The sequence below is a fragment of the Chanos chanos genome, chromosome 4, assembly GCF_902362185.1.
Source record: "Chanos chanos chromosome 4, fChaCha1.1, whole genome shotgun sequence".
Classification (NCBI taxonomy): domain Eukaryota; kingdom Metazoa; phylum Chordata; class Actinopteri; order Gonorynchiformes; family Chanidae; genus Chanos; species Chanos chanos.
This window is the reverse complement of record NC_044498.1, coordinates 42750541-42763398: the sequence shown is the minus strand read 5'-3', so window position 1 is coordinate 42763398 and position 12858 is coordinate 42750541. Positions and strand designations below refer to the sequence as shown.

The window sequence follows — 12858 nt, the reverse complement described above, 5'->3', positions numbered from 1 at the left end:
TGAAGGCTCATGTAATGCCCAGCTGCCCAGTAATGACACACTCTTGTGTGCAGTTCAGACACTTTCAGGATTTCTTGGCGTTTTATCTGATCCTCTCAGCTCTGACCGTAGTTTCTCAATTTCCTAAATGAGACAAAAAAAAAGGCAATTAAATTCTGCACTGAACAAATTTCAAATACATTTCTTGAGGAAAAATATCCAGTAATGGGCCTAGATTCAAACAGGCATTACTCTTCCATCCTTCAGTGTTTAGGTGTGAGTGTTGATATCCTTTTACAGTAACTCAAATGGAATTGTCTTTGGCAATCCCATGAGTTAAGTTCATGATGTTTAAAGAGGAAAAACTACCTCGTGTAGTCTGGTGTTCTCCTTCTTGATTTTGACCAGGTACTCAATCTTCTGTTTGTGGTTCTGATGGCCCACCAGCTTTCCGTTCTCCTCTGTCAAGTAGTCCACCTGCTTTCTGAGGACGTCCACCTCCTGTCAAACACCAGAGGCAGTGGTGGAATGGAGACAAGGCCCCAACGAAACAAAACCATGGAAAAAAAGAAACCCTGACCCAACACAGTTAATTGAGATTATAATCAAAGCTCACAAATTTAAAACGGGAGGTTGGAGAATACAGAACTGAACATGCACCAGAGTGTGTTTTTGGGGGAAATGACGATACTGGAAAATGAAATTGCGTTACTCTGAATGAACTCTTAATTATGTGTGTTTATTCAATATAGTGGACTGATGCCTTGTGCTGCTTTGAGACATCGTTTTCTCTCCTCCCCCATATCACTCTCTCGTAGTCTCTGTCTGTTAACGTTTCAGTCACATTTTAATCGTGTTATTTGAATCTATTTTCGTCATGACAAAAATGACTAAAATCACATTAAATGCAGTCAACAAAAATGCCTCCGCTGGAGTCCTATTTTAGTCTTTACTTTATAAACCTTTTCTTTTTCTTGAGGGTTTTCATCACAGTCAAAAATCAAGTGATCATGAATGAAGTATTTTCCTTCATAGTCTCAGTCGACAAAAACAGCGAGGCTCACTCATCTGCTCTTCTGGTTCCCTCTCTAATCCACAGTTTTTTGTCAGTTTATTTTTGTCCCATTTTTATTTTCATCCTTTTCCTACCTGTACCAATTTCTCCTGTTCCTGGTGTCTGTTCTGAAGGTCTCTCAGCTCCAAACAGCGGTTTCTGAGCTCATTAGTAAGCTCTTGTACGCATTTCTGAGACTGAGACAGCATGACCTCTTGGTGCTGCAGCCTGATCCCAAACACAAACATTCATCTAAGACATCTTGAAATCAAATGATGATGGTTAAGCAGTCAAAAATGGAAGTGTTGCCTTTGCAGTAGTAATAAAAGTAGTTAAAGTAGTAGCAGTAGTCGGAGTAGAGGCAGTGAAACCTCAGAAGTGACGAACATAGTAACAAATAACTATAAAAGTTAACAGAGAAGGGCTGATTCATAGTAGAAACACTAAATGGCAGGACAGTATCTTACTTTTCTTGTGCTTCAGTCAGCCTCTGTGTAAGAGAGCTCTGTGGGAGGGGAGGGGAGGGGAAGAAGGTCATGTGGTCACAGAATCAGGGAGCTGTGAAATTTAAATAAAGATTGTATGAAGGATTCATACACACCTTTGCATTCTTTTCGTCTTGGAGCTCCCTAAGGACTACGTGATGCAGTCCACTGTAGAAAACAAACCACGTTCGTGCACACCATTAAAAAGGAGGAGAAGAGAAGAACATGACAGAGCAACATTCAATCAACGGGAACCTTAATGGACATCATAAAATGTACTCTTAATGCCTCAGTAAGTAAGTGATCAGCATGTGAATGAAGGTTGGGCTAAATGGACAGAAGATTTCTGTGACAGGCACTCACTTCTTATCATGAGGTGTCTGAAGGTTCCCCTTTCTGTAAAATTCGTCCAGAAGGTTCTGGATTTCCATTCGAATGATCTCCTTCTCATTCAGCTGAGCCTAGAGCAAAAAGACACCATTAAGTGGGACAAATACGACCTCAGCTAAAGCCAACACCTAAAGCATCAATTTAGGTTTTAGAACAATCTCAGCCATCAGAGAAATTAAGATTAAACTTCCTCTTGTTTGATTCATTACCTTTAACCTGTGGATCTCATCGTCTTTGGCGCTGCGTTCTGCGTTGAGCTCGTTTAGTAAAACTTGCATGGTCATCATGGAGGACCGTCGATTCTCCAGCTCTCGTTCCTGACTTTCCAAAAGCTGGGACAGATTGGAGTTGAAGCTCCGTGGTGTTTGAGGCGTCTGGACAGACAAAATGCATAGTTTACTGAGGATCAGATCTTTCTGCATGTGGACGTTATTCTGAGAGAGAAGTTTGAATGCAGTCTTCTTTTGCGATGTGTAATGGCTCGACTCACATCAACTCTGATCGCATTGTCATGGTCGCACATTTATAAAGATGTGACATGCCAGAGAGACTCCAGAGTGTCATGAGATTCAGAGAGAAGAGGTATTCTAAGTATGTATAGATGGCTGTTATGTGTAGAGTGGCTCTTACATATGGCTGTGCGTTTGGTGAAACTGAGACGTGTGGAGAATGTTTGACACTCGCGTTCTCATTCTTCTTCCTCTGCTCCTCCTGCTGTTTTAACTGCTCACACACGCAAACACACAAATACACAGAGAATAAAAATGACAGGTCTAGTTAAGTAAGGAGAAAAAAAAAAAAAACTGTTCTCCAGCATCTCAGGAGATTTCATCACAATGCAGTTACTTCTAATTAAAAAAAGTATGATTCGGAAAAAAACGATTTTGAAAATGAAAATACATGCAAGGAACGAACACAGAATGAAATGTCAGACAATAAGAGAGAAGCACCGGACCTGGTCCTGAAGGGTCTGGATTGTAGCTTCGCTTTGTGCATTCTGTTCCTGAGCGCTCTGGAGTAAAGCAGTCTGCTCATCTAAAACTTTCGTGAGACGCTCCACTTCCTCTGAGGTGTACGTCAGTTCCTCCTGAAGCAGCTCCAGCTGAGGAAAACAAACACTTCTGATTGATTTCACCATGGTATATAAACTAACGGATGACCAGAATGTCATAGTTAGTTTCTGTGAGTAAATGACTAGTATGTGCTTAGTGTGATGCTGTCCTGCTCTCTCCTCCTTCTCCTCACCTCTATCCTGTCAGAGGCCACTCGACGCTCCGATGCCTCTCTGTGCTGCAGGACTTCAGCCTCCATGTTTGAGATCAGCGCCTTCATCTGCTCTCGCTCGGAGCACACAACACTGTATTTTTCCTATCACACACACACACACACATGACACAAAAGTCATTACAGAGGAGCTCCCAGAACCGGCCCAAATATAGCTTCAATTTCACCACCCCTGTAGAAAAGTCTTATCATTTGGTTAAAAAACACAGACAATATCTCAAACTGAATTCCTAAAAAAACAAACAAACAAAAAAACCCATACAAACAAACAAAAAATGCCATAACAACATTCCCTGGTTTACCATTTTAATCTTATGTGTAGGAAGAGGCAAAAATTTGTCCTACGTGTCTATAATTCTGTCAATAGCTTCACATGACTATCCTGTCTACAAATTTGTCTATGTCTGATCAGTGAGAGTTGCCTACGGTGATGTCTTTGAGGTCACCAGACAGGAGGGCCAGACTCTGGTCTTTCTGTCCCAGCTCACTACGTAGGTCCCGTGTCTGGCTGATCAGGTCCAACACCACCCCCTGTGACATGGAAATATGACTGAACTGAAAGCCCAACACAGATAAAAACAATGAGCAAGTCACAAATGAAAGAGAAACTTACTTTGTCCTGTTCCATCTTCTGCTCCAGGCTAACGGCTTCAGCATTGGCAGCACTCAGAGACTGCTCAAGGGAAGCTACCTTTGCAGCCTTTAAAACATTCAATAATTTAAAACATTAAACCACTGAAATATTGAGTTATTCTGTCAATAGTCTAGTATATCCAACAGTATCATAAATTACTATTATTCTCAAATTATACATGAATATAAAATAGATGATGAGGCAGTCATTTCCATAATACAATTTAAAAAAAAAAAATTAGTGGTGCTTTATATTTTACAACACACAGGCATGAGATCTAACACAGACACAGACCTGCTGCTGCATTTCTGAGGTCAAATCCAGTATCTGTTTCCTCAACAAAGCATTTTCCTCCATAGACTGCACCAGCTCCCTGCACAATGGAATGCCACAGTAAGATTTCAGCTACAACAACTGGAATTATGGATCTTCTAAGAGGTGCATTTGAACGTGTTACTGCATACAGGACTATGGCTCTTATTCTGATGCAAACTCACTTGGAGGTACTCTCTTGGTCTGCCTTTAGTTTGGATGTCAGACTAGAAGTGTGTTCCCTCTCCGACTGTAGAGAATTCATTAGTTCCTGAAATTTGAAAAAAAAAATTAAAAAATATAAATAAATAAATAAAACCCATTGAATACTCAGTGTTGCTGGGGGGAGAGACTGAAAAAGCAGGTGTAAGGACAAGATAAAGTGAGACAGGAACAGAGAACAGAATGAAACTGTTCAAACGTGGGAATGCAACAGAGAAAAGACAGAGACAAGCGTGAATGAGAGAATGAAATGGAGAGAGAGAGAAAAAGAAAGAAAGAAAGAAACAAACCTAGAAATAAACAGAGCAGAGAAAGAGCGAAAAGCCACGAGGGTGGAAATGAGTGCAGAGAGACAAATCATCAGAACATGTGTGAGAGGACCAACTACTTTAAAACAAAAAGATTTCCCTACACTTCTCTTGCTGGAGATACAGAAGAGACAGACTCACGGTAATTTGAGCCTGTTGGGTGGTGTTCTCCCGTGATCGTTCTTCTAGCTGTTGTCTGTACTGGTCGGCCTCAAACTTGGCCTCTGCCTGCAGCGTGTCGTAAGAATCCTGCAAAAACCTCTGCTGCTTCAGCACCTGCTCCAACTCCAACCTGAAAGAGAAAGAGATAGAGAAGCCGCATAGCCATAAGGCAACATGGAAAGGCCTCTGTTCACTGCCTGGCACAGGGAAAGGACTGTGCTCTCTGCTTCATCCTGTAGTTTTCCCATTAGCATCTACAGGTGTGTGTGAGTGTGTGTGTGTGTGTACATACTGGACTCTGTCAAGCTGTAGCTGTGTGCTGATGAGGCTGTTGGAGTACTGGGTGTTTTCCCTCTCCCTCTCCACTTGCTGCTCTTCCAGCTCTTTCTTGGCACCTGCCAGCTCCTTATCAGACGACTGAAGCACCAAACGCAGATCACGCACCTCACTGCGCAGCACTACAGGAGAGCAGAAGTTAAACAGTTGCCCGATTTGACAGCATTCCCTAAATCGGGTGGGAGGTTCATGTATTATCTCCACTTTCTACAGCACTATCTGTGAGGCAGTATTATGAAGAGTTCATTTACGAGAACAATACAGTTGCCTGCATGTATGATGTGAATAACTAACGAATACATGTATATTTATTATACATTTACATCTAGTCGAGTCAAACTCAAATCTCCCTTTAAGAGTATAATGTTACACTGACCATCCCCTGTTCTTTTCTCCTCTGAGAGTTGATGTTCCAGGGTGCTGATGCTCTCCTGCAGTTTCTGTCGTTCCTCTGCCCAGGAGCTCCTCTCAGCAGACAACTCCTATAAAACCATACAGAGGGATTTAAGAAACAAATGAATTTTAATGTAGAATGTGGCGAAAAGTGAGACTATATGCATTTGATTACACAAACACGGTGAGACATTTTATTAATGCTTAGATGAGCTTCTGCTCTCTCTCTCTTCATTTTCAGTGTAGATGCATTGTGAAAGATACTGGCATCCAAATACCAAACTGCATACATGACTTTTATTTCATTATTTTATCCAATCCCACATTTCATTCATTCCAACCAATCCTGCAGTCCAACGTCCACCCACTGTACCTCCTCCCTGCGTTTGGACTCCTCTGTAGCCATGAAAACTTGCTCCTTCAGCTTGCTGATATGCTGCAATAGCTTTCTGCTCTTTGCCTCCTCTTCGTCTAATTTGTTCTGAATCTGGCTGGCCTGCTCCTAAACATTGAGAGAATAGGGCAAGTCCTTCACCTGTTCATATGCAAGGCATGTCATGTACGTACAGTATGCGTGAAAGGAATCAGACTTGATTAGTTATGCCAATGAGGATCATTCTAAATCAGCGTCATTATAATGAAGACCCTGTCAGAACACAGAAATAGCACAGATGATGGTTTCAAACCTGCACCAGCCTCAGTTCCTCTGTTAGGGCCTCGCAGGCCAGCTCATTCATCTCAGGGGGAGGCTGCTCGTTCTGGATGTCGTCTACCTCCTCCTCACCCTTACTGTGTCCATTCAGGTGTTCTGGGCTGGACAAGGGCACCAGGCGATTACGCAGGTTATAGGCCTTGGTTGGAGTGGTGAGGATCTATGGATAACAGGGGAATAGAGACATTTAGCATATCTAAAGGCGCTGACAGCACATATTCAAAAATAAGTTTTCCCTATCAAAACGGTTCGCCCGTGATAAGAAAATACCTCATGTGACCTCTGGGTCATGCTATAATGTCTAACACATAGATGAAAAATTTATTTACATTTATGTTAAGAATGGATAAGGGAGATCTATGCCTCCACTAGACACTCTGAACAGTGAGCCTGAGAAAGACATAAGACATATAAGCAGGGATGTAAGAACCACATGCTACTGTAATTTACACCAAAAATAACTATGTATCATCCAGGAAATGGCAGATCTATACCTTGATGGTTTCCACATGAATCTTATTGAGCTGCGAGACCTCCTGCTTCGTATGGGCTTTGGTGGCTTCTAGAATCTTCTCCAGATGCTTGTTGGATGTCTCGAGGTACCGCTTCTCAGACTCCAGTTCTGCTAGCTGCTTTCTGTTCAAGACAAGGAGAGACGTTGACATATGGCATTTTCGACAAGCCTGTTTGGCACTGTCTACCAGTCCCAGGCACTTACTTGGTGACCTGCTTGTACTCTTCAAAAGCCTGCACCGTAGCTGTGACCTCAGACTGCTTTTGCATCAACTGAGCCTTTAGCCTCTCCACGGAAACAGCTGACATGGTCTCCGCAGTGACCGGAGTGGAGAACGTGGGTGGAGCTAAAGGGGTGTTCAAGCATTCAAAATCAAAGATGCAATAACAAACTGTGATCACATACAAGTTCTGTCACAACTGAAATCACATAGTCCACAACAGCATCATGATTGCAAGAGAACGTAAGCAACTGGGGGGTGGGTTCAAGAAACAGCTGTGTTATTCATTGGTCTGTAAGACTTGCCAACTTAATCTCAATTTACAACATGAGAGGCTTAGGTTCAACTTTGATGCAACCGTGTAAACCAGTGATATCACACATGCAGAACCTCATTACAGCTTCGTCGGGTTCAGAATGATAATAGGACTGACCTCCTGGACCCTCACTGTTTTTCTCACTCTCTAGAATGCTCCGATAGGCTTCTTCCAACTCCGCAGCCATCTGAGCTTCCACAGAACTGGCAGTTTTCACTGAATCTAGCGCACGCAGCACGCGAACCTCTTCACGAAGGCTGTAGTTCTCTGCAGCAAATCGCATCATACGCGGATGGTGTTCCAACTAAGAGAAAGGCAAGAAAAGGCGAGAAATTCAAATGCGATGCGCTCATCTCTTCCCATGTCTACACACTAATGATTTAGCAGCAAATCATTAGTGTGCACTGTGCACTGTGATGGTTTAGAGTACACCTGTACAGATACTCTGGTCTTGTACCTGGTCACGCAGGATGCGAATCTCCTGGTTTAGCTGGTCCAGTGAGGCCTGGTTGTCCTGGTCCGGGTCAGGTCCCTGGGCACGCTCCAGGTCCCTTTTCAGCTGGGCTATGCGGTCATCTCTGAACTTCAGGATCATTCTGTTTGACTGAATGAACTTCTCCTTCTGGGCCCAAGCCTCCTCCAGCCGAGAGAGCTTCTGCTGAAGAACCTGCGCACACAAACTCAACACTGTGGCTGGAATCCAGCGTACCAAAAAACGGTTCCCCTTCTGGGCTGCTCTCTTTTACGAAATATGATCTTAAAAAAATTCTGTGTACATGGAAGGCATCTGTTTTCAAAGAACGCAAACAAATGAAAAGCAGCGAGGTAACTCAACAAAGAAACTTAAAAATAGAGGAAGAGGAGGCTGCCGGGTGGACTGAGGTAAGTCTTTTTCCCCCACAGCTGTTAGTCTGAGGCCAATCAGAACATTCTAGTGACTGTGAACCAAATGTTCACCAAGTCACAGTACCAGAATACCAACTTTCTACACCCTCCACTCATTCAAATACAAAAACTCCTGTTGTATACAGATGCATGGAAAAAGTACTGTATTTTATCCTCTTGTAAGTTCAGTTAAAAGGCATGGACAAAATCATAAACTCCAAATAATCTGTCATTCACATCTCTTATTTAAAAAAAAAAAAAAAAACGTTTCTCACAATTTCGAAAAACTGGGCAAAATAAGATATTCCCATTCCTACAATGGTCAACATTTCCCTAAAACGCGTTTTGTTGACTAAACAGGCAGAATTTAAGATTAACAGTTCTCTCGGTACCTTCTTCTCATCTCCACGTTTTCTCAACAGCCGCACAGCCTCTAGGAACCGGGTCTTATAGGACTCAGCCTCTGGTGCGCCATCACAGGGACCTACACAAAGACATACTTCAGTTCCAGAACAACAGTTACTCAATTATTCAGGTAATATAATTTTCCAGGCGTGCATCTTGAGCCTTAATGGAGTGCCTACTGCTCAAAGGATTATACAACACACTCTTCACCTATAGGCAGCTGTGGTCCACCAGGGGCAGCGTCAGTCATGTTGTTTCTGGGAGAGAGTGCCTGAGCCAGCTGCTCTCTCAGTTTCTTCACCTCTGCCTGGAGCTGCCTGACATTGCCCTGAGTATCTTCATTTATCATGGCCTGATGGATGAACACGACACACGCATGCATAGCCTTAGAATCCACCAGCAAAATGTGGGATACATACATTTAAAGGAGTAATAGATATTGATGCCAAATTATTATGTATAGTTACATTTTGTATAACGTAATACTGAACTTCACCTTATTCTTAATGAGTTTGGCCCTCTGGGCAAACTGCAGAGTGGACAAGGTCTCTCCAAAGCACTTAGAGCCAGGGTGTACATTGGCTATGATATATGTTTTAGCATTTCCTCCCAGGGAGTCCTGGAGTAAAAAAAAAAACCCCACAATTAAACATCAGTTCTGCTTGGTCAATGTTTTTGTTCAGTCAATAGGACAAGGCTGAGTAAGTTTCTAACTTAATTTGACATTTTTTCTATTATTGCAGTTGGAAATTCACCAAATTTGTTGGGCCTTAGGGGAGGATGAGGCATAGTTTAAACAGTTGGGTCCATCTGTTCTGAACCAGTTTTTGAGAGCCTGTGAGCCTCAACTCTGGACAATCTTGTCTGCTGCCTTACTTAAAGCTACCCTGACTGTTGTGCTCGTTGCCTTTTACCTTGAGCAGAAAGGTGAGTTTGGAGTCCCTGTAACAGACATGTCGGCTCTTCCCATTGGACACATCCATCAGGGCCGTGATCACCTGACCGAGACACATCAGGGAGCGGTTGATGCTGCTCGCCTCCTGATTGTGACGTTGGACGAAGACAGGAAAAGCATTAGCGTCGTAGATGCACGAGACGTTTATTTAAAAAAAGAAAAAAAAAAATCTAACAATCGCTTAAAGATCATTCCTTGCTCCGTCACACACCGACTCTCCTACCTTCAGCCTGGAGCCCTCAGTGTGTGTGTCCCGTTGTCTCTCTGAACCAGCCAGATCAACCAAGTTGAGCTGAGACGTGCGGATATTGACCAGTTCTTGGCTGGTGTCTTTAGACTCCAGAGACATAGTGAAGACAGCATGTGACCGTGATGACTCGCGGTTCATGGACGTTGCCGCCACACGCCTGTTCCGCCAGCCCATCGACAACACCTAAGGGGCATTGATAGACAGACACACCCATCGCCCAGACTCAGACCACCTTTTAGTATAAATAAATGTATAAATACAAAGTGTGTATAGCAAAACACTTTTTTTTTTTTTAAACGTGAAATTATGAGACTGCAAACCTGATAGGCCTCTGCGGCGGAGGTGGCGTACTTCTCGACGGCGCCCTCTACGAACACGCCCTTCTTGATGTCCTCTCGCAGAAACAAACTGGCAGAAGCACTGTCCAGCAGATCATAGATTTGCTCATTGTAGATTTCAATGAAAGAGCACTTACACAGGAAGCTCTTGGACTGTCCAGACTGGAAGAGAGGGAGAAAGATTTAAAGAAAATGTATCAATCAATAGGAATGTACAACTGCTATTTGTCAAGAGTTTAAATGCTTTGTTAGACAAGTGCATTTTATTGGAAAAGCATGTAAATCAACTCTAAAAAGAACATTGAACTGTGCATCTATTGTTGAAATCTCACTAAATAACAACTCTAGCACACTCTTACACAGTGATTTGAAGTAATAAAGGCATAATTTACTCTGGTTAATCACATTCAACAGTTGTGCTACGGTAGGATAGAACTGTTTATAAACACAAGGCCATGGAGCTCACCCTCTCCACCTCTCTGTTGATGAGGAAAAAAAGATACTCAAAGCTACGAGGGATCACTCCTCGCATGTTGTCAGAGAAGTTATCCAACTCTGAAGGACCTGTAAGTGACCAATACAAATATATACTTCTAAAAAAACAACAGCAACAGTATATTCAATAGATTTCTGTAGAAACATGTTAAAATAAATGTTTGTCTTGAATAAAAAAAAAAATACCCTTACCAAGCATTGTAAACGTCTTTCCAGAGCCAGTTTGTCCACTGCAACATTAAAAATACATCATTACATTGGTAACTGTAAACATCATATTTCAACATCATATATTATCAGATATTGAGTTCAATAACTGCACCCATTCAAAAAAAAGGAGGAGAAAAAAAAGTGAAGAGAACTCACTAGGCAAATATGGTTCCATTGTAACCGTTCATGCATGACTCCACAATGTCTTTAGCAACACTTGAAAAAACAGACTCCTACAAAACATAAAAGATGATGATTCAACAGTTGAGCTTGATCTAATCACCGGTTGCGGTCGCTTCTTAATTATGATACTCGGACAAATTATGACAAGACAAGCCTTCAAACTGAATCCTTAATGCGCTCTAACTCCTTCATAAAGAATCCACAGCCAGTTTTCACCTACCTGTGAGGTGTCCATGTCTGCAACATGATCGTACGTGAAGGTACGTGGCTCAGGTTTGGAGTGGAGCCGGATGGTCTGTGGAGAGGTCACAGTCAGACACAGGCTCTGGTCCCCATCTGTGGTCAGACCAGTTCCCTGAGTCAGTGGACGTACACGTACATACACCTTGATGGCATCGCCATCAGTGCTGTAGTGGGACACAGAGGAAGTAAACAAGTAAGGTGCCTTTCAATATAAATTTGATGCTCATTGAAAAACTCAGTATCAATTTGCAGACAAACATTAAAGGAAGGCCTTCTCATACGAGGTAGACAAATTCCTGAGCTGATGCGGTGTAACACTCATTAGGCACACGGATCATTACAGTTTACTGGGTTTTTAAATTATTTCGACCCAGGTTCAATCTGAGGAAAAAAGGTTCTGTTGACTCTAGCCCAGTCCAAAACAAGTTCATGATTAAATACCTTTCTGACTCTAGACATCCTGCAATCACTTGTAGTACAAAATGACACGTGTTAGTGTTAAATATCTTGTTGTCACAAAAGTCGATTGATGGAAGTTTGCTCTAACTGAATACTGAGCAGCCTATTCTTCATGCATAAACGTTTAGCACACAAGGTAACTGCTTACAATGCAGTAGGGGCAACAAAATCAAATACACGCGTAAATAAAAAACTAACGTTGCTGCTTCGCAGGGAATACACAAAAGGAATACACCTGTAGGACGAAACTGGGTCAGGCCTTTATACAGAGCAGTCATTAAGGCTGAAAACATGAGCAGTACAATTCAACATGGCATGACTTCTGCAAAGTATTTCAACAGTGCTTCTCGTTGTTAATGTAAACGCCGCACTAGAAGACAATATTACCAAGCAAAAACCTTCGTAATATTTAAGAACAACATAAAGTGGGCTTCGTCGTCTAGCTGGTTGCATCGACTAAGTAGCGATTTAAAGTAACGGATACCTGTTTGAGTTTACAGGCAGAGTTGTATCTCCGGACCCTGTAATTAAGAAACACAAGACAGATCAAATGTAGCACTTGATAGAAAGAATCAACAGCACATTTCTTTCGCACCGGTAAACCGAACAACATTAAACCCCGAGAGCAAAGTTTATAATCTGACTGTGGTATCTCACTTGCTTCAAACACTAGCTGGTTTTGTTAATTTGTAAACAATACTTTTCCGCATTGGAATACCCAGATATCTAACGTTACTGACACAACTACGCCAAGCCGAGGATTTACAAATACAACTAAACTCAACATTACCTTTTCCCTTCGTACTCATTTCTAGTTTTGTTTTGTTTTGTTTCTTTAGAATTCACTGCGTTTGTCAAGACATTTCAAAATTGGCGCGAGCCTTCGTGGACAGTTCTTCTTATTTATGGTTTCGAAATAGGGACAGAAACTTGGTGCATTACCGCCACCTACTGCTCTGGAGTAAGCATCTGCGTGGTACTTAGTATAAGGCATAAGGCGGTCTTAAAACGTTTTTTTATTCCACGTGAGAACCCATGTTGCTAGTGAAGCTTTCAGACCAAACTTGTAAACAAGACACTGCTATTCTTGTTTTAAACTCCCTTCATTTCCGTT

The 12858-nt window shown here is 42.2% G+C and overlaps 1 protein-coding gene across 1 annotated transcript; it reads right to left on the bottom strand.

Moving 5' to 3' along the window:
* Positions 1-54: 54 nt before the first annotated feature.
* Positions 55-12553, bottom strand: kif15 (kinesin family member 15). The gene is made up of 35 exons (XM_030772342.1): positions 12535-12553; positions 12229-12265; positions 11263-11449; positions 11016-11092; positions 10842-10879; positions 10621-10718; positions 10137-10316; positions 9790-9999; positions 9526-9651; positions 9108-9230; positions 8811-8963; positions 8599-8661; positions 7779-7988; positions 7439-7625; positions 6990-7131; positions 6766-6907; positions 6246-6431; positions 5933-6061; positions 5543-5648; positions 5123-5288; positions 4810-4960; positions 4324-4409; positions 4121-4199; positions 3806-3892; positions 3619-3723; positions 3154-3276; positions 2864-3010; positions 2539-2631; positions 2118-2282; positions 1882-1979; positions 1635-1686; positions 1501-1538; positions 1129-1261; positions 349-480; positions 55-123 (listed from the first exon to the last, which is right to left on the bottom strand). Exons 1-35 carry the CDS (start codon positions 12551-12553, stop codon positions 55-57), a joined length of 4137 nt encoding a protein of 1378 aa, XP_030628202.1.
* Between the last annotated feature and the right edge of the window lie 305 nt (positions 12554-12858).